Source organism: Oryx dammah, unplaced genomic scaffold (assembly GCF_014754425.2).
Source record: "Oryx dammah isolate SB20612 unplaced genomic scaffold, SCBI_Odam_1.1 HiC_scaffold_8, whole genome shotgun sequence".
In the NCBI taxonomy this organism is placed as follows: Eukaryota; Metazoa; Chordata; class Mammalia; order Artiodactyla; family Bovidae; genus Oryx; species Oryx dammah.
Window position 1 is genome coordinate 13,848,856 of NW_024070192.1, and position 22,258 is coordinate 13,871,113.

Sequence of the window (22,258 nt, forward strand, 5' to 3'; positions counted from 1 at the left end):
ATGAATTACCTGAAAGTTTGAGTAATACGTGACGTTTTTCTGCCCTGTGGTGACCTGAAAGGTCTTTTTATCATAATGAAGGTTAACCTCAGCACCACCCACTGCATTTATTTGTACTTGATATCCCAAATGCTTTCAGTAGGATATGCACAGCGGAATGGAGCAGAGGTAATTACACAGAAAAAGGCTTAAAAGCTCATGATGATATTCTTAGCAAACTAGACAAATTAGATTTTAAAGTTACATTTCATTAAAAGGTACGCACCATAAACGTGGCTCGTTCTTTGTGCATTCAGCAAGCACCTGTCGTGCTTCTACCACGTGTCCAGCTCTGCACCAGCTTTAGGGACACAGCTTTGGATGGTGTTTAAAAGAAAAACGGAACTTCCAAACTGGTGTTTCTAGTGTATGTCTCCGAAGCTACAGTGCAAACCGAGGTCCTCAGAACTCAAGAGTGTGTGCAGCAAATCAGTCAGTCATGATGGGAACACGACATTAATGACCTCACCTCAGCAAGGCTTTAAATCCCTTTTGGTTTTTAAAAGTTGGTACTGTTCCCCCACTCCCTTTGCCCATGATATCTCAGGTTCTAGCATACCTTTTCTGGATATTTGTGCTGGGATTTATCTAGGTTATCAAAATAGTCTGAGCTGTAGTCTCTTTAGGAGTGTTTTATAAGCAAAGGAAGTGGAGAGACAACTGTAGCACCCTGACGGGTGGGTAAGAGACCCGTCCAGGGTTTTTCTCCTGCTGATCTAAGTCTTCTCTCAGCCCAGAAGAGTTAAGATGGAGAGCACATCACACTCAAACCTTGAGACCACTCACTTTTCCCAGAGATGGTGACAGTGGAGAACTCTCAAGACAGGAGGACAAAGTTCTGTTTTTTAATTCAGGTACAGTTGACACATTATATTCATTTCAGGTGTACATGATGATTCGATACCTGTCTGTATTGTGAAACGGTCACAGTCTTAAGATCCATCACCACAGTCACAAATTTTTTTCCCCTTGTAATGAGAATTTTTAAGATCCCTCTTAGCAGCCTTCCAATATGCAATACATTATACTAACTGTAGTCATCATGCTGTACATTATATCCCTATGACCTATTTTATAAGGGAAAGTTGCTCAGTCGTGTCTGATTCTTTGCGACCTCATGGGCTACACAGTCTGTGGAATTCTCCAGGCTACAATACTGGAGTGGGTAGCCATTCCCTTCTCCAGGGGATCTTCCCAACCGAGGGATCGAACCCAGGTCTCCTGCAGTGCAGATGGCTTCTTTACCAGCTGAGCCACAAGGGAAGCCCTTATAACTGAAAGTTTATACCTTTTGGCCACCCCTCACCCATTTTTTTCCATTCCCCATTTCTGACAACCACCAGGTTGTATCTACAAGCTCAGTTTTGAAGGGTGAGAAGGGTTTGTTTTTGTTTTAAATTACATAAGTGAGATTGGATATTTGTCTCTTATTTTACTTAGCATAATACCCTTAAGGTTAATGATGTTGTGAATGACAGGATTTCCTTGTTTAAGCTGAATATTATTTCAGTGTGTGGATATATGTACATTTTCTCTATCCATTCATCCATCAATGGACACATAGGTTGTTTCTGTATTTTGGCTATTGCTTCAGTTGGATGTGGGGGTGCGGATAATCTTTTCCAGTCAGTGTTTTCATTTTCTTCAGATAAATAACCAGAAGTGAAATTGCTGAGTCATATGGTAGTTCTGTTTTTAATTTCTGGAGGAACCTCCATAGTGGCTGCACCGGTTTACATGCCCACCAACAGTGTACCAAGGTTCCTTTTTCTCTGCATAGTCACCAAAACTTACTTTTTGGCAGCAAACAGTTATGAGATGGTATCTCATTGTGGTTTTGACTTGCATTTCCTTGATCAGTGATCTTGAGCACCTTTTCATGAACCTGTTGACCCTCAGTATCTTTGGGAAAAAATTATCTATTCAATTCCTCTGCCTGTTTTATAACCAGACTGTTTGCCGCTGAGTTGTGTGAGTGCTTTATGTACTTTGGACATGACCCCCTATCAGATGTCTGGCTTGCAAATATTTCCCCCCATTCAGTGGCTGTCTTTTCATTTTGTTGATGGTTTTCTTTGCTGTGCAAGACTTTTCGGTTTGATTTAGTCTCACTTGTACTTTTGGTGTCAAATCCAAAAAAGGAAAAAAATCATTGCCAAGACTGATGTCAGTGAGTTCACTGCCTTTTTCTTCCAGTTTTATGGTTCCAGGTCTTACAAGTCTTAATCCATTTTGAGTTAACTACTTGTGTATAGTTAAGACAGTGGTCTAGCATCATTCTTTTGCATGTGGCTGTTCAGTTTTCCAAACATTATTTATTGAAGAGAATATCCTTTCTCCATTGTATATTCTTGGCTCACTTGTTACTGAATTGATTGATTTTATATGGTGGTGGTGGTGTAGTTGCTTAAGTTGTGTCTGACTCTTGTGACCCCATGGACTGTAGCTCGCCAGGCTCCTGGGTCCATGGGATTGTTTGGGGCTAATTCTGTCTCATTAATTTATGTGTCTTTATGCCAGTACCATATTGTTTTGAGTACTGCAGCTTTGTAATATAGTGTGATGTCAGAGAGCCTGATGCCGCCAGCTTGTTCTTCAGGGGGCAGTTTTAAAGGCAGTTCAAATTTAGTGTATTTTTTAAGTTAAGAAGAAACTGGCCATGTCCATCAAATTCTAGGTTAGAGTTTGAATAGTTTGAAATCCCATTCAGCGTTTTCAGCATGTCTGGATTTAATCTAATAGATCACTCTATAAGCTGCAGCTTAAACCCCAATTTTGGAATTCCTTCTGTTTATGCCATTTCTTTTAACAGTGGCTGTCTTCTGTCTGCCCTGCCTATCTCATTCTCCTGTTGCAGACTCCCCGTTTTCAATGTGATACCTCTTTCCATTGTGAATAAATTTCCCCTACACCCTTAGTTCCTTCACTAACGGCTCTATTCTCCTGCCTTACTTAGACAAAGGTTTTCTTTTCCTTTCTACATTTTATAGGAGAGGCAGCTAATTCTCCAGTGTCCCACATGATACAGTAATGCATATACACAGCTAAACATACAGTTATTAAAAAAAAATTCTCATTACCAGTTAAAAAAAAATCTGAGGTAACAGATTTTAACTGCACTTGTAATCATTTCACAGTATGTACATTTATCAAATCAATATATGAAATTGTATAAATTTAAGGTATTGTATAAATTTAAGATATATATCAATTATATCTCATTAAAAGAGGAGGGACTCTTCATTGCCTGTTTCCCCAAATCCTAGTCTTACTTTACAGAAGCTACTACTCCTAAACCTTCTGTCAGCTCTTGTGGTATTTCCACATTTCCAGATGATGTGGTTAATAGTGCTCTTCATTACTTTTAGACAGTTTGATTTGGGTGGGAGGGGGAGAATGGAGTAGGAGGATAGTTAAAGGTTTAGTTCTCACACAAACCACCTCATTCTGTAACACCTCCTCCCCCACCCCCACTCCATACAGTTATAGTTCTAAGTCACTTTTCAAATGTGTGATCATAAGCTTTCCCTGGTTGGTTCTGGGCAAACTGGCTTCACATATAATCCCCTTTCCACAGGTACTTGGATAGCAAGAGCTTCCACTGAGTAAAGTTACCGCTTCATAAATTTGCACTCTACTTTTAAAAAATGCACTGACATCATCCCTTTCCTGGTAAATTCCCTCACCTGTTCTTTTTTGTTATTCCCAGTTACTTAGTCTGGTAAAGAGCTAGCTGAAGTAACTTAAGAGTCCTAAAGCATTAAAAGGAAAAAAGGAAAAACAAGCATAATGATGCCTTTATAACAAATTCGAATAGTATATTATGCAAAGTTAGTTTAATAACCTGAGTCACACCTGGGGACTGTTCTTCCAGACCTTGGTGGTTAAGTTGCTAAGGTGTTTTTGACCCTTGAAACCCTATGAATGAGTATGTGTAGCCCACTAGGTTTCTCTGTCCATGGGAATCCCCAGGCAAGAATACTGCACAGGTTGCCGTTTCCTTCTCCAGGGGATCTTGCTGATCCAGGGATCGAACCCAGGTCTTCTGCACTGCAGAGTCTCCTGCTTTGCAGGTGGCTGTTTTACTGACTGAGCCAGAGGCCACCCTCCACCTATGCTGTATTGACTACACTGCATTACACCCACTCATACCACAGCTTTTTAAAGAGTTGCTCATTTTACTTAAGGATATAGCATGTGTATCTAGCTAGATGTTACTTTTCTCTAAGTTTTAGAACTTACGTTCTAGCTCTTGTGCATTCCCCGCATCCTGTCCATTCACCTGCACTGACGTCACTATATATACATATTGCAGCTATCTGCATGTCTCTTCTCATGATGCTCTAAATTTGGCTATCCAGGGAACTCCTGCTTGCCTAGAGGCCCACACTGTCAGCTGCCATTCCAAAAGGGCAGCAGGTGGGACCAGAGCATTGGGTTCAGCTGCTCTTCAAGGTAAGCAGATCGCACCCTATCATGCCAGCTGGCCTCCCTGGGTCTCTATCCTTGTCCACATATTCCTCTCTCTATATGCCCTAATGGGAGCCCCTCTTCTCCCTTCCAATCCTCTTCTGGTGCCCTCTGCCATTCTCTGGCTTTGATTAGCAAAGTTCCCATTTCCTCAACTGCGCTGAAGTCTCCCCACACCTCCTGGCTTTTAGTGAAGCCCTCCTATATTCAGGAAGGACATCACCCTGAGCGAGTTTTTCCTTCTTCCTCCTCTGCTCTCCCCAGAAACAGGGTTGGTGTACTCCTTCCCACCTGCAGTCACGAGTGCTCTTTTGAGCACAGATGGATGATCTTACACCTGTCACCCCCTCCCCAATGACAAGACGCCGTAATGCATAATTCTCGTCTTCCAGCCTCCACGTGACAAAGTTACAGACTTAACCATCATAGTTTTAAGGTTTAACCCTAAGACCCACCTCTAATGACAAGCCCACACTTTAGCTCTTTTCTGAATTAGAGATCTTTTCTTTTGGTCCTCAAGTGCTGTTTTTGTTCACCTAAAGCAATAGGCTTCAGGAGCTTGCGGCTCAATCGAGGCTTGTTAATTGCTTTCATGCACCTCTTTTAAAGGTTTAGGGCAAATTAAAAGCAGTAAACTTTAAAAAAAAAAACTATTTATTTTAAAAGTTATTTCATAAAGAGTACTAGTCAATATATAAGTCATTCAGAAATGATTCTTCTGGTTTAGATTGTTTTACTGGCTCAGTTCTAGCTCTGCCCTGGTGAAGTCCACACTGAGGAAGTCTGGCATCATAGGAAGGGGTTTTTACTGTACTGAAAGGAAGCCAAATGAAGCCGACACTTGAAGCGCTCAGCTTCCAATTCCCGGAAAAAAGCATCGTCGTCGTTCTGTGTTATCATGTACTGCAGTTGTTGAATTTCCTTCTCCATCTTAGATCTCAGCTCCCTCTTCACCTTATATAACATCTAAAAGAGAATTCATGTCACTTGCTGGTCACAACCTCGATCCCAGCCCTCATCTATTTTTATTCCCTCTCTACTTTCCTACTCATTAAGCTTCTGCAGTAATTTTAATAATTTAGCAGCAGCTTTCACAGAGATCGGAACAGGTAAAGTTAAAACCACAGAATACAGGTTTTGAGTCGTTAATAGACCTTATTAGTATCCTCTCCACTTCTATTTCTTAAAAATGTAAATTAATGATTTCTATCTTGTTAATTATTACCTGGGCCTGTGATTTCTCTCGGGCTTTGAGCTCTTGACGTTCCTGTGATATGGCTTCTGCCAGCAATGAAAACTGTTTACAGGGAAGAAAAAAACCAAACCTTGTATTTGTAGTCCAAATATAACAATTATGTTCACAGGCTTAAAATCTTTAATGAAAATCAGCAATACAGATTCTATACTGTGGTCAAGCACTAGCTAATTTTAAATTTCAGTCAGTCTAACCTGTGTGGTGACAAGTTCTGAATTAACATAGACTCATGACACCAGGTGGTCAAGATCAAGCATATCAGAATGTGAACTAGCAGCGGTGGACCCACCTGGTCTTTATAGTAGTTCTCCATTGAGTCCAGTTCATTCTGGTGCTGTCTCTTTTGTTCATCTCGCTTTTCTTTGGCATAGTTTCTTAGGTCTCGTAACCTTTGCTTTTGAATCTGTAAACCTTCTTCAAACAGTTTCTTAAATATCTGTTAATTATTTAAGTCAGAAAAAGTTATGTGGAGTTTTCATGGAGGAATAAAATTTTGCCCAACTAGAGGTATGCATACTGACTGTATTTCACAAAGTTTTTTTGGGGGAAATATTAGCAAATAATACTTTAATACTCTACTATATGGATATCACGTTTTGCTAATTCACCAACTGATGGACATTGGTAGTGTTTCCTCTTTTTGTCTATTATAAATAGGGCTGTTACAGTATGAACATCTGTGTCTAGTTACCTAAGGGTGAAAGTGCTGGATCATGTCTGACCTTTTGAGGAGCTGCCAGCCTGTATTCCAAAGTGGTTGCACTGTTTTATAACCCCACCAGCCCTGCGTCTGTGTTCCAACTTCTACATCCTTGCCAATACTTTATTTTAGCCATCTTTATGGGTGAGAGTTTGTCACTGTTGTTCTGATTTGTATTCCTTCAATGATTAATGATGTTTAGCATCTTTTCCTGTATTCCAAAGGTTCTTTGCTGCAGCCATGTATATGGGAAAATAACCCTAGAGCAGAAGTAAATGCTGCATGTCCACTTGTGCATAGCTGAGGGCCACGTTGTTATTATCTAACTAGGCCACAGATAAACAATTGTTCAAAGGATTTGGATATGCCCACTTGTCCTCCACTGATTAGTAAGAATTCTTGACCAAAGTACAGCCATGCATTCATCAGTCAGTGGTATTACCTTAGTGTGAAATTATTAAACCTCTCAAAGCCTTAGTAAGTATCCTCTAGAAATGAGGATAATAGTATGACTCCCTTCAGAGTATTCAGTCCCATGAAGTAGAATTACCGTAATGTTTTACTCTAGAGATGAAATTTATTGCTAGTTTGAAATCACAAGCTTGATAAGGATGAAATAGCAAGTATCCTGTGGAAAGATCTCACAGCATACCTATCCATTATTTTCCTGATTTTGAGTAGAATCGAAGGTCATGTAATCACACCTTAAGTTCCTGTCTCTTAGAACATGTTCCCAGCCCCCTAAAGCAGTCATCCTGGAAAAATCCTGACACACAGGAGGTCAGAGGGAATTAAGACTTCACATTAAGATAAGCACAGTGGAGAAATTCAGATAACCAACAGGCACATGAAAAGATGCTCAACCTCTCTATTAGAGAAATGCAAATCAAAACTACAATGAAGTATCACTTCACACCAGCCAGAATGGCCATCATTAAAAAGTCTACAAACGCCAGAGAGGGCGTGGAGAAAAGGGAATCCTCCTACACTGTTGGTGGGAATATAAGCTGGTGAAGCCACTATGGAAAACAATATGGAGGTTCCTCAGAAAACTAAAAATAGAATTACCATATAATCCAGCAATCCTGTTCCTGGGCATATATCTGTACAAACCTATAATTTGAAAAGATACATGCACCCTAATGTTCATAGCAGCACTATTCACCATAGCCAAGGCATAGAAACAACTTCAACGTCCATCAGCAGAAGAATGGGTAGACATAGAAGATGTGGGACATATATGCAATAGAACATTACTCAGTCATAAAAAGAACAAAATAATGCCATTTGCAGCAACATGGATGCAACTAGAGATTATCTTACCAAGTGAGTCAAACAGAAAGACAAATACCATATAAACTTATATGTGGAATCTAAAATACGACAAGTGAACCTGTCTACTGAGGGGGAGGGATGCAGAGGCTCAGCTGGGGTTAGCAGGTGTCAACTTTCATATGGAGAATGGAGAAACAACAAGGTCCCACTGTAGAGGATATCTGTCAATACCCTTTGACAAACCATAATGGAAAAGAATGGATGTAGAACTGAGTCATTGCTGTAAAGCAGTAATTAACACAACTATACTTCAACTGCAAATCAACTATACTTTGATTTTAAAAATAGTAGTAGAGACTGAGACTGGGATGCACTATGGCAGTAATAAAATGAGGTGTGAACAAGTCTGAACTCCAGCCAGCATTTCAGACTTGCATTCAAATTAGGACAAGAGTCACAATGAAGGTGGTTCAAAAAGGTAACAGACAAAATTTATCTTTTTAATTGGACTGGACAGAAAAACCATAGTTACCGTTTCTTCCCGGCTCCTCATTCTCATCATTTTTGAACGCAACTGAACTCTATAATCATCATAATATTTTCGGGCACGAACAATCTGCTGTCGATTTTCTTTTATCTTTGATTGGGTCAATTTCTGCCTATGAATTCGGTCCTTGAAGTCTTGCTACGGGAAAGGAAAAAGAGGTAAGGACAAGAGGAACACAGACTCCGAGGTTCTCATCCGCCCTGCTCCCCATCACGATGTCTTCAGGCAGCAAGCTGGCTATGGAGGGCCTGTGGTCTGCTGGCTGGGCAGAGAGTGTGGCCCCCGGAAGCCTGCCAGTCTTTGTTGGTAGGTTCATCATCAGAGTCAGAAAGAGCTGCCCCACAGTCCAGTGGTTAAGATTCTGTGCTCCCACTGCAGGGGGCATGGGCTCCACCCCTAGTAGGGAGAAGTAAGATCCTGCCTGCCATTTGTGTAGCCAAAAAAAAGCAGAAAAAGAAGAGCCATCTCCACTGAGCCCCTCTCAAATGAGAATCTCGTCTCCCTGTTCCTCCAGGAGGTCACCTAATACCCAGATGCCCACTTAAAAGGAGTAGAAAACTGGCACTCTCAAAAGATGCAAAACTAAGGAAATCAGGTGATAACTTAGCAAAGTAGTGAGGATGATGAAGTCATGAAGGAAAAGCCTTCAAACTACCTGTCCAGAGGCGTGTGTTCTCCCCAGCACCAGAGCCCCACATGCAACTCCTGATGCTTCCCCTTCCTTCTTAGGAACTGTTGAGAGTTTCAGTTCTCGCTGCTTGTCTATTGGAGAAGGAAATGGCACCCCACGCCAGTATTCTTGCCTGGAGAATCCCCATGGACAGAGGAGCCTGGTAGGCTACAGTCCATGGGGTCGTGAAGAGTCGGACACGACTGAGCGACTTCACTTCCACTTTTCACTTTCCTGCACTGGAGAAGGAAATAGCAACCCGCTCCAGTGTTCTTGCCTGGAGAATCCCAGGGATGGGAGCCTGGTGGGCTGCCATCTATGGGGTGACACAGTCGGACACGACTGAAGCGACTTAGCAGCAGCTTGTCTCTATACTCAGTCTCTTCCTCTGGCTTATTACTGTCTTTGATCTCTGTCCTCTCCCTTCATGACACTTAAGAGGATAACATTATACAGTATACGATTGTTAGCCCAAATTATAATGGAGGCATAAATAACCTCAACTTTCTATTTGGGACCTGAGAAAGAAAGGAGAGGACAAAAAAAACACTTGAGTTAACCACCTGGTACCCTGAAGGGGCTCATAGGTAGAGACAGACCTGGATTAAAATCTAACCTTGCCCTTGCTGATTATGGCGAGACTGAGGGCAAGTTAACATTTCAAAACTTCAGGTTTTTCATTTCACAGAAAACATCTCTTTTGTGTTACTATAGAGATACTTTATAGGGAGGGAAGTTCAGGAGGAAGGTTCAAGACGGGGGGGACGTATGTATACCTATAGCTAATTCATGCTGATATTTGGCAGAAAAGAGCAAAATTCTGTCAAGCAATTACCCTCCAATTAAAAAATAAAGTAGGAAAAAAAACTATTTATGAAGCACCTAGTACCTTACCCTCACGTCAATGTTGGTTAAAGACCTAAATGCTTCCACAGGCAAATGCTGGAAGTATGAGTCAGTAGGGATATTGCCCAGCTAGTACAAATAAAAGTAATTAATATAACTTACAAATTCAAAGATATAATACCCAGTTTGCTCTTGACATACCAGTCTCTTGTTATGTTCGTATTCTTTCTTGATAAGTGCAGTAAGGAGGTCATGCCTTCTCAAGGCTTCTTCTATCTTTAAGTGGGATGGAAGAGAAGGTTAATAATTCTATTCACTAGATTATCAAGGATAAGCTCTGCCTCTTTTGCTTTATATTTCTATGCTTAATTGACAGTTATCTTACTTCATCCTGGAGTTTCTTCTTTGATCGATTTTCTCTATATGCATCTTTTTTGAGTTGTTCAACCTGTGCGATTTGCTGTTTCCACATTTTGCTTAGTGTTTGGCCAGAAACATAGAGAAATGGAAACTGCTCCAACATCAGGGGCAGGAGACTGTGTTCATTTACTTTCACTGCAAGGTAAAAAAAAAATTTTAATCTGAGAAACTTGTTGACAGCTTTTGAGAAGAAATCTCATTCAACCTTCACTCAAAGCTTATCTACGTGATATGGCTCTGAGCCTGAAAAGAAAAAGTCTAAAAGTATGTTATTACTTTTGCATTCCTTTTCTGATTGGGACAAGCCAACTACTAGTAAGGATGAAAATAAGCTCAACATTTCTGAGGACATGCTTGTCTTGTGAAGTCCATCCTAACTGCTCAGCTGATTAAGTGCCTGGGGTGGATGCTGTGTGTGTGGTCAGACTCTCCAACCCTCCCAGGAGGGAAAGTCTGTGTCTAATAGGATGTAGTTAAAGGTCAGTGGTCTTTGAAAATGTACCTCGGTGCCAACTGTCAATATGCAGGAGCTGGATAGGCCCTCCGCTTGCTCTGGGGCATCTCTTTGGTTCTACCAACTTCCCAGAAACAAAGAAAAGGCAGCCAGCACTCAGTGAACAGAGAGAGCTGAAGCTGAAGCAGCAGGTCATAGCCAATGCACTCCTTTATGCCAATGTACTGGCATATACTTAAGAGTTTTAAAGAAATGGCTCATTTAAGAGTTTTATCTCTCTTTATAGAAATTTACGGCAGAGGCAGAAGAGGGCAGTTTGTCCAGCTCACTGGTAGATGTTAGTTTTCAGTGCTGTGTCCTTGGCAGGCAGCGTGCACTTTCAAAGGATGCCAGTTTTCCATAAAGTACAATTTTGTGGTTCTTACTTGGAACTGCTTTATTTGGCTTTGGCAAGCCACCTCTTGGACTTGGAGCTGTGGTTTTTCTAGAGTAAATCTTCCAGGGCTGACTTCGTTTTGGAGTTCCTTTATGAACAGCTTCTTTGTATATTTTTTCCTTAGACATAAAACAACAGAATGAGAAGTCTGATAGCTCTTTCATATATCATCTTAAATATTACATATCAGCAAAAAATAGTCAACATAATTCCCAACCAAACTACCTTACTCAGACTCTAAGTTAAATACCTCTTTAGTTTCTGGCAGCCGGTGGAATTTGAAAAGGCACTGAATCTAATTCAGGTTTCATAGCTGCCATAGTCCTACCCGCTAAATACAACAACGGACAATGTTCGGAGGTACCTGCTGCTTTGACAGGCTTTTCCATGTGGATTACAAAAGTTCTAAAACAATGTTTAGTTATAGCCATGCTGTATTCTATATCCTGGTTTGTGAACATTTTAGCATAAGCATTTTCTTCCATGCTTTCATTTAGCTTCTGTAACTATTCCTTTGAAAGGCAATGAAAACTTATGCTTTGGGTATGTTCCAACCAAGCTTAGAACTGGGATCTTCTGTCTTCTCTTACTCTCCCTCTTTAACTTGTCAGCCCAGACTGTCTTTAAAAAGCCTTGGTGAACTGATAAAACAATAGAAGCCCTTAAAACTGATGGAAGTTTCAGGCAGGCAGGAAAACATACTAGAGTTTCTGGTACCACAGTTTAGCAGCTTGGTTACCCTATGAATAAAAGAAAATCCACATCCATGAAATGAAATTCTCCTTTTTTCTAAGAGGCTAATGATTAAGGTTCTGTTGATTCTTTTTTCCTTTTAAAAAGATCATCTCTGTACTTTCCACTGATCTGATCAAATGGCATTTATTACAGTAGAGACTTTTACCCACTGTTTCCTCCTCGTCATTTATTCCTAGAGGTCCAATATTCTCTTGAACTTTATTTCTTCTTAGTTCCTTTTCAAATGCCTCAGTTATTGCCTACAGGGGAAAAGGCCGTATGATATTATAGTTATTAAAAACATACAAATGAAAATGAAAAAAAAAATCTACCTAAGACTGCCATTCAAATCACTTTTTTTTAAAGTTCCTTTCAGGCTACTGATCAATAAACATATATTATTTAACAGATACCTAACTGAGACATAAAACTTTACCTAATGTTATTTTTTTGTTCCCGGTTTATAATTATTTTGATACACTCTTGGATGGAAGTTACATGTTGAATTACATCCTGAGTTAGTTTTCACCATTATAAAACATACTATAGCAAACAACTTAAATGTTCTAAATTTATGCTGCATTTCAAAATCACTATTCCACAGCAGAAAGTCTTCCTCAGTAATCATACATTCTCCTGTTGAACCCTAACCATCTTTCATTCCTGTCTTGGGCATTTTCATCCTATCTGTAACTCAAACGGTCTGTCACATTTAATCCACCTCAAGTTCTCTTCATTTCTAAACCTCTCTCTGAAAATATCAGTCTTCACTGATACACTTTCTTAATCCACTGGAGCACTGGGCTGTATAAGGTTAGTTTTGTTAGAGTTTTAGGAGTACAAGTTTTATAATGGGAGACATAAAAGCCATGTGACATGATTTTGTCATCCACTCAGCTCAAGAATCTTAAATGCATTTCATGCCTTTAATCAACAGCATGTTCACTGTAGCATCTGGCTGAGGGTAAATAATGGTAATACCTGCTGCCTAGTAACAGTCAAGAGACGGGATATACCTTTGCTTGAAATCGGCGGATATCTGTTTCTTTTGGTTTTCGCTGCCTTTTTCTCTCCATCTGGAATTGTTTGTTTTTGTTAACTGGAGATGGAGAGAGTGAATGAGATCTGGAGGGTGCCTTTCTATGCATGGCAAGTCCTGCAACACAAAAGAGACACGTACTGTGAGTTTCTGAGAGCCAGAAATGTTAAGCTGGAACCAAATAGTTGATTTTTACCAAATCCAAAGAGACTGTGAATGTGCTAAATGTACTCTCCTCTAAGTAATTTCCATTTGTATGTTTAATCATACCAAGCAAACAGACAAATACACATAAATATGTACTCAAAATGTTTCAAAGAAGTACTAAGTTTCTATATTCACTTTTGGGTTGAAAATGGAGCAACATGTGGAATACCTGCTGCACACAAAGGCCTATACTTAGTACTCTTGGTGGAAGAGAGAGGAAAAAAAAAACTGAACCATCTTAGTGGTGTGTCTGCTAACCTTTTACCTATGTAGGTCCTGAGGAGGGGGATGTAAGTGTATATGTATGTATATGTGTGTCTATATATATATATACACACACACACACACCTTACCCTTATAAAGCAGCACCTTATATACAGAAGTTATTTAGCCTTTTTAAGCAGTCCTGTTCTTCCCTACTTAGTGATCCAGCCCCCATATTCCACACTGCCTGTGAGATCTAACAAATTACTTCCCTCCACAAACTTTATGTCCCATTGTTTATAGATAAACTTAGGAATCTGCTAGTTGTGAAGAGGGAGACTCTGTGCCTTTTTGGAAAAGCAAATAATTCAATACAGCTCTGACATCAAGGAAATTTGAAAGGTTTGATAACTTTCTAAATAAATTTTTCCAGAGAAGTAAAGTGTCCTTGAGCTTTTGTCTCTTTACTCTCTTAATTTAAATCTTTCAAGTAAAACTAACTTGCACAATCTATTTTAAATGGTGTTTTAATAACATTTTTACTATGTCCACAATGTATTCTTTAGAAATTGAAGATCCAATAAACCAAACATATTAACTTACAATGTGTTTTCAAAATGGTATAACATGCACATTATGGGATGAGGGTTCCTAGAGATTACCTAAGGCAAATCTCAGGGAAGAGAGGAAATAATCAAGACAAGGAAAAAGTATTCTTAAAGTTAAAAAACTGAAAAGTAAGTTCTGGATGAAAAATGGACTGTCTCTAGAGAAACAAGGGATGACCAAAGTAGATAAAAATGAATGCAAAACATGCAGAATTTTAATTGCTGGAAAATGGGATAATTATTTGAACAAGCAGTAGGAAGCATCTGCAAGGATGTGGCAAAGCGGAAACTGTCATGCATTGCTCATAAGTACAAATGTGTGCGATCACTTTGGAGGGGAATTTGGCAATGATGAGAAAGTGTAAACCCCTGATCTACCAATTCTAGTAGATGTGGATCCCAGAGAAACTTTTGCACATATTACAAGTTGTTCATTGCAGAACTGTTTGTAGTTATGAAATCTGGAAGCAAAAAAACCCCACATATACATAAATAAAAATACACACTCATATAAATGAGATACACTGTATGAAATCAGTGAAAAGTGTCACTCAGTCATGTCTGACTCTTCGTGACCCTATAGACTGTAGCCCGCCAGGATCCTCCATCCGTAGAATTCTCCATGCAAGAATGCTGGAGTAGGTAGCCCTTCTCTTCTCCAGGGGATCTTCCCAACCCAGGGATTGAACCCACGTCTCCCACATTGCAGGCAAGATTCTTTACTGTCTGAGCCACTAGGGAAGCCCTGAGAATACTGGAGTGGGTAGCCATTCCCTTCTCCAGGGGATCTTCCCAACCCAGGGATCAAGCCTAGGTCTCTCCTGGATTGCAGGCAGTCTTAATCACCAAGGAAGCATGAACTCGGTTACACAGTAGTTATAATGAGTGAACCAGAAGTAAGAACAGATTTCTAAAACAATGTTACCAGGAAAAAAAAAAGTTGCAGAATAATACATATAGTATCTATGTAAATTTAGAAAATAGCATATTTAGACAGGTAACACAATGCTGTTAAAGAAAAAAGAAGTGAAATGGGAATTTGCTATATGACTCAGGGAACTTAAACTGGGGCTCTGTAAAAACCTAGAGGGGTGGGCTAGGGAGGGAGGTGGGAGGGAAGTTCAAGAGGGAGGAGACATATGTATATCTATGGCTGATTCATGTTGATGTTTGGCAGGAACCAACATAATACTATAAAGCAATTATCCTTCAATTAAAACATTAAAAAAAATTTTTTTAAGTAAAAAGACAAGGGTGAGAGGGTTCAAGATGGTAATATACAGGCTCCTGAATTCATCTCCTCCAGAGACACTAACATATACTACATATGGAATAATTTCCTCTGAAAAGAATCCAGACACTAGATGAGTGACCCAAATGATAAAAAACCCACATCAAAAAGGGTTAAGGCACACCGTCAACTACCAGGAGCCATTAAGAATAAAGAGAGTGGCTTGGACAACCACAAAGATTTGAGAACCAACCAGGAGCTAGGGATGGGCTGAATGCTAAGAGTCCTCTCCTGTGCAAGACTACTCCTTCAGGACTGAGAGAGTGGCTGTTTTACATACTGCTCAGAAACCAAGACAAAGTCAGGAAAATGAAGAAACAGTAGAATATGTTCCAAACAAAAGAACAAGATAAAATTCAAACAGATCCGGATGAAACGCATACAGGCTTTACCTGGCCTTGGCTTTTTCGGTCCGTACTCCACAATGCCATCACTGTGCTGAGACAGGGTTTCATCATTTCCACTTCCCACCTCTTCATTTCCAATATTCTCTTCGGAGCCAGTCTTTTCTTTCATTCGGTCACCCAGGGCACTTTTTAACATCTATCAAGAACATTCTTTTTAACCTCTGTTACTGATTTCAGCAGAATGCAAGTGGGAAGGATTAGACAGATAAAACCTTTTAAAAGCTTTCTCTGATAATTAGGCACAGGTTCAGGCACAAATTTTCAGACGCTTATGCAGTTTCTAAAGGATACATATCAGTGCCACAGCCTATCAGTTCCAATAACCTTAAGAGAAAGTCACATAGGGATTTAATATATTTATTCAATGATATCTCCAAACTGCAGTATTTTATTTTCTGAAAATCAGAGCTCATCCAATTTTATATCAAAATGTCTTTAGTGACAAAGAGAAACAATACATATGCATCTAAATATATATGGTTTAATGTAATCATTTGTTATTTAATCAGAATTTGATAAAATCTGGATGAATATGTACCAAATCTGGTTATATCATAAAAGGCTAGGAGATAATTTCTCAGCCTATGTCCCATCTGCTTGACTTACAGAAGATTTTCACAGTAACTGAGATAAAATTAACTTTCTAGTTCATTAAGCTTAGCTCTCATCTTAATTGGAAAATCATCTAAATGCTCACTAACTATGGCAATCTCAATACAGGTAAGACAAAAAAATTAGACTTGCCGAGTCTAGTTCAGAGAGGCGCTGAGATAGTTTCTCTGATACTGCATGTAATTCTTGTTCTGTTAACCTTTTTCCTGCCCTCTGGGAGAAAGGTGAATCCCAGGATGAGACTGCAGCTCTGTTTTCATATCTGTAATAATAAGTGATATGACATTTAAATAGACAAGTATACATTACTTAGTTCAGAACAACTGTAATACATGCTTTGTCAAACATTTCATACTGGCCTTCACAGCTAATCTGGAGAGTACACCCTTAACTCTTCAAATCCCTTTGCAAACAAACTGTAAACACTGAAGCCTGCAGTACTGTTACCTTCTTTCTCTGGGAAGTTTCCTTGTCCTAGGGCCTTGGTCCCGAGCTGAATACATTTCCTGTTTGCTATCTTTAGACAACTTGGAAGTTAAGGAAACTCTATTGTCTGGTTCCTATTAAAAACAAAGGAGAATTGATTTGAAAAAGACACAGGGAATACATAAAAAACAACATATTGTGTGTGATGGGAAGGGAGGACCTGTGATAGAAAGCTAGGTCCCTTTATTCTCCATGTTTTGCCTTTTTAAAAAACCCATTTGTCAAAACACTCTACTGATCACCAATGCCAAAGGAATGGAGCAATATCTGTAAACTTGTCCTCAAAGAAAAAGCATGGCTCAGGATGTCATTCAAATATAAAGGCAAGTGAAGTGGTCTCAAATATGAAAAGTTATAGAGGTTATGGCTACACCTGGACAGTGAAAAAATGATCAAATCACAAGTGGAAAGTATTAAAATCATTTTCTTTCATATGATGACGTCAACAGAAATAGTTCAAAACAAATAGGCAAAACCTCTAAAACATGAATATAAATTCAACATTTTAAACAATGTATATCTTAACTTTGGAGGGAATCTTATGGAAAATATTTCTTGTGGTTAAGAAACATTTGATGTTTAACTATCTCTTTAATTTCACTTATCTTTTTCTTCTATTAAAGTAAAATTAAATTTAATACCTTTAAGTAAAAATTATATTATAATCACATTTAAAAGAAACCTTTTTAAAACTGAAGTTAGTGTCCTTCTCAAGAACTGGTTCAGAATGATTATTTCCATTTAACTGCCACTCAGTAAAGAAAAAGAGTATTACCAACAACTCAGAAGCCCTCCCACCACTCCTGCAAGCCCCCTCAAAGTAACCACTAACCTACGATCCCTTTCTCTCTTTATCCGTTCACCCTCTGATCTAAACTGATGCTCAGAATGTTCAGAATGATGGTCACCTAACGCTAATTTACTTTTTTGGTACTGTTCCAATTTTTAATAATGACAGCGTATTATTTTTTAAATACATCTACCCTTGGCATATACCTGAGTGCTCTTGTTGCTGGGAAAATAGGAACATGATGACTGTATAAAAGAGGCTTTTATTTTCAAAGAAAAGAGTAGAAGCAAATAGGCCAGAATGTTGATAGTAGGTCATGCTGGATTAATAGGAATACGGCTGAAAGATTATTTTTTATACTTTCTCTTAAATAATTTCAATTATTAAATTAGTTACATACAATATGGGTTCTGAAGCTAGAATGCCTGAATTCTAATCCTAATTCTAAAACTGCTGTGTGACCTCACACAAGATTCTTAAACCCTATATTTCAGTTTCCCCATAAGAAATAAAAACAGTATCTACTTCAGAGCTATGTTGTAAGAAGTAATTTGTCCAATATCTGTAAAGTATGCAGGACTGTGCCTAACACAAAGCAAGGACGCAGTATGTGCTGGCTCATCCTCTTTCCCCTTCTACAGTCATCCTGCCCCTGTCTTCCCAGGCTAGGAATATGCAGGTGTATGCAGAGGTGAGTTTAAGAACTACAGTGCTCTCTGGTTAGTGCAGTATTCTTGACTACTATTCTAGCAGAGACCTTTTAAATAAATCTATAGGCTTTGGTCCAACTGAAAGCAAGCTTTTCCACTTACCGTAGAAAATGCCGTGCCTTCTCCGGTAGAACTCATGGTAGGGGAGCAGTGACTTGAACGCAAGTATTCTCTTCCTATAGGGCAGGGAGCTCGAGGCTCTGAAGGGTGGTAAGGGGGATGTAAAGGAATAGCTGACCGGATAGGCTCCCCTAACTTCCTAGCACTTGGAATCATATCCACAGAAGAAAATTCTGCTAGTTGGACAAATTAAAGTGGACATTAAGACATAAATCATTTCACATATACATACATATACCCTATACAAACAAGTGAACACACACACTACTTAGAAATATATTTTAAACCTGATTTTAAGAAAAGTACACCAAAAAGACAATGGAAATAGGGACTCATTCTCAATGAACAAGTAGGGACCTAATTAAATCAGGAAGAATATAATTTTAATATTATTATAATAGTTTCCTAAAAAGTTATTTAAAAATAATGAAAAATTACTAAAAACCTAAATGGCTTGAATAGCTATATAAATTATGGTTCATCTACACGTTATAAAAATAGCCATTAACTCTGACTTTATATAATACTAACCGTATGAAAATCCTAGAGATAATATGAAATGAGAATATTTTTCAAGTCAATATAATTTGAAGACCACCAACTCATAAACTAGTGTATCAGAGACTGTTACGGTCCTAAAGCCTTTGAGAGGATTTAGATAATAAAATAATGGATGCAAACATATGACCAAAGACGATCTTCAGAAGACATCCAAGTTCATAATTAATAGTAAACGTTTACAAATGAGGTCATGTAAAACCAAGAATTGCATTAACTGTAGAGCAACAAAAGTAAAAAGGCTAATAGCACTGCTCACGATCAACTACCTCCAGCTCCCAGCCACAATCTCAAGAACTCTGTGCATTACTACTCACTGTCTTCAACAAAGGATGTCCTGCTCTTGGACAAAAAACTAGAGGGAGGGTTCAACACTGCTTCTTCTTGTGAGCTAGAGCATGGTAGGGTTGAGGATTTTTTAGACTGCATTTCATTAGGACCTTGGGCACCTAGAAAATATTAAAGGTAAAATTTTTTTATTGCTGTTAGACTAAAAGCTAAAAGTTTAGTATCTTGAGGATAAAAATATCAGAAATGACATAAATCATAGAACTATGTTGGTCTGATTTCTTGAAATACCAATTACTTTGTCATAACTAATAGCAAGGTGCAGTTCTGTAGCCCAGAATCATGTATGTAACTTAAAAGCAGTCTTACACAATGTTTCATTCCTCCGCTTTAGAAAAGTAGGGGCCAGAGCTGTAGAAGTACCAGCTGTTGCACAGGTGTGTCTCTGAGCTAGAAGTCTTGGTTGGAACCATAATCAAAGATTTATAGGTCAAACGAATGTTCTGATTTTTTTTCTTTTAAAAAAACATTTGTTTTTATTTATTTGGATGCCCCAGGTCTTAGTCGGGGCATGTGGGATCCAGTTCTCTGACCAGGGAATGAATTCTGGCTCCCTCCATTGGGAGTGCAGAGTCTTAGTCATTGGACCACCAGGGAAATCCCAAGTTTTGTCTAATTTTCGAATGGTTAATACTTTGAATCAGCTCCATATTATTATTATATTACATAGAAAGCAGTATTAAAATAGTTCTGAAATTGAGGCAATGCCTCTTTGCTAATCTTCCCCAGTGGCTCAGACGGTAAAGCGCCTACAATGCAGGAGATCCGGGTTCAATCCCTGGGTCGGGAAGATCTCCTGGAGAAGGAAATGGCAACTCACTCCAGTACTCTTGCCTCTAAAATCCCATGGATTGAGAAGCCTGGTGTGCTACAGTCCATGGGGTCGCAAAGAGTTGGACACATTGCTGCCTTGGAAATCTACAATACACAAACTCCCCATAAACAAAATGGATTTCCCCATTTTTGATGGAATTTCTCCTAAAAACTCATGGTTAATTATCATCTAGAACTTTTGTGAGAGTGAAAGTTACACATTTAATTATCTCTCAATCTTCAGATTGTTTTAGAACCTACTGTTTTATCACTGCAGAGATTGTGAACTTCTCTACTGTAAACATTAATAATATTTCAATTAGGGATTTCCTTGGTGGCCTACTGCTGTGGCCTGGGTTCAACCCCTGGTCAGGGAACTGAGATCCCGCAAGCTGCATGGCACAGACAAGAAAAAAATTATATATAAGTATTTATATAATACATATATAATATCTCATTTACAAAAAAAAAAGGGTCCGCAGTAGAACAAATGAGTGAAGATAGAAGTACAAACTTCCCATTATACAATAAATAAGTCATGGGGATTTAATGTACAGTAAGTAAAAGTTTTAGTTGCTTAGTTGTCTCCGACTCTTTGCTACCCCACAGACTGTAGCCCACCAGGCTCCTCTGTCCATGGAATTCTCCAGGAAACAATACTGGAGTGGGTTGCCACTCCTTTCTCCAGGGGATCTTCCCAACCCAGGGATCGAATCCGGGTGTCCGGCACTGCAGGCAGATTCTTTACTGTCTGAGCCACTAGGGAAGCCCCAGTATACAGTATGGTGACTACAATCAATACTGTGCTGACTGGGCAGTGCCCTGGGCGCCAGAAACCTCCTCCTCCATGAGTCTAGTTCACGCCAACTGTAAAGCAAACCCAGATCTTACAGAAGCCTCACCACCGCCTCCTCAACTGAAGTCACAGAGCAGCATGCCTCGGCCAGGTTTGCATCATGATGAGATCCTGCTGTGTATCTTACTACAAGGTGCTTAGGAAGGGATTTCTCCTTACTAACGGAAAAGGAATAAGGAAGGGAGGATGGCCAAGACGCCGGAGTAGAAAGAGTCTGAACTCACTTCTTCTCATGGGCACACCAAAACCACAACCATCTGCTGAACAACAGTTGATGAAAAAGATAGGAACCTACCAAAAAAGATCTCCTATTACTAAAGACACATCAAGAAGGAACCACAGCGAGATGGTAGGAGGGGCAGACTTGCAATATAGTCAAGTCCCATACCCCAAGGTATGGTGGGTGACCACAAACTGGAGAATAATTACATTGCAGAGGTTCTCCCAAAGGAGTGAGCTCCCTGGCCTGAGGGTCCTGCACTGGGAAGATGAGCCCTCAGAACATCTGGCTTTGAAGGCAAGTGGTGATTACTTTTAGGAGTCCCAAACGGCTGCAGCAAAGAAATTTCATTCTTAACGGGCACACACAAAATCTCTATTCTGGGACTGGGGACAGAAGCAGTAATTTGAGAGAAGCCTAGGTCAGACCCACTTCCTGAACTCAGAGTCTCCTGGTGAGACAGGTGGCAGCGGCAGCTCACCCCGGGCACACAGACACTAGTGGCAGCCGTTGTGAGGAACTCCTTCTGCCACGTGGACCTTGGTGCTGGCCAGCATCAGGGTGGAATCCTACCTCTAGCTTATTAGCCCCAAGACCTGGCCCTACCCAAAGCCTGTAGGTACCAGTGCTGGGACACCTCAGGCCAAGCAATTGAGCAGGGACACAGCCCAGGCTGCGTCCCATCAGCTGACAGGCTGCCTTAAGACCCCTTGAACTTCACCCACCAGTGGGCATGCAGCAATTCCAAGATCTAGATCCACTTGCCCTGGCCTCAAGGGAGCCTGCTCTAGCCTCTGGACCAGTTTCTCCCACCAGGGGACAGACATCAGATGCAAGAAAACTAGTCCTGCAGTAGGCCAGACCCCTCACTGGGACAGCTAGCCCTGGCCACTAGCAGGCCAGCACAAGCTTCAGGACACCCCAGACCCTGTACCCAACTGTGTCAGGAACTGTCCACACCCAGCAATCAGACACCAGCTCTGGGACCCCTGGGCTCTGCAACCAGACTCCAAGACCTGCTCTGCCCATGTATAGGGCAGCACTAAGCCAGGACCTGGCTTTATCCACCAACCAGCAGGAACAGCTCTGCAGCCTTCAAGAGTCTGACTCCACCCACCACTGAGCCAGCACTAGCCCTGGGG

General features: G+C 40.0%; 1 protein-coding gene across 3 annotated transcripts in view; it reads right to left on the bottom strand.

Moving 5' to 3' along the window:
* Positions 1-5,140: 5,140 nt before the first annotated feature.
* Positions 5,141-22,258, bottom strand: part of CEP95 (centrosomal protein 95) — a 36,436-nt gene continuing 19,318 nt past the window's right edge. The window contains exons 7-20 of one of the 3 annotated variants that reach the window (XM_040244962.1): positions 19,197-19,328; positions 18,304-18,497; positions 16,663-16,775; positions 16,348-16,477; positions 15,589-15,739; positions 12,864-13,003; positions 12,018-12,107; positions 11,102-11,231; positions 10,188-10,357; positions 10,004-10,078; positions 8,272-8,424; positions 6,054-6,200; positions 5,735-5,806; positions 5,141-5,475 (exon numbers count right to left, since the gene is read on the bottom strand). In XM_040244962.1, the coding sequence (XP_040100896.1) occupies positions 5,299-5,475; positions 5,735-5,806; positions 6,054-6,200; positions 8,272-8,424; positions 10,004-10,078; positions 10,188-10,357; positions 11,102-11,231; positions 12,018-12,107; positions 12,864-13,003; positions 15,589-15,739; positions 16,348-16,477; positions 16,663-16,775; positions 18,304-18,497; positions 19,197-19,328 (1,874 nt within the window). In that variant the 3' untranslated portion in view covers positions 5,141-5,298. The remainder of the gene's footprint in view (positions 5,476-5,734; positions 5,807-6,053; positions 6,201-8,271; positions 8,425-10,003; positions 10,079-10,187; positions 10,358-11,101; positions 11,232-12,017; positions 12,108-12,863; positions 13,004-15,588; positions 15,740-16,347; positions 16,478-16,662; positions 16,776-18,303; positions 18,498-19,196; positions 19,329-22,258) is intronic. The other 2 variants (XM_040244963.1, XM_040244964.1) reach the window with 2 other exon arrangements.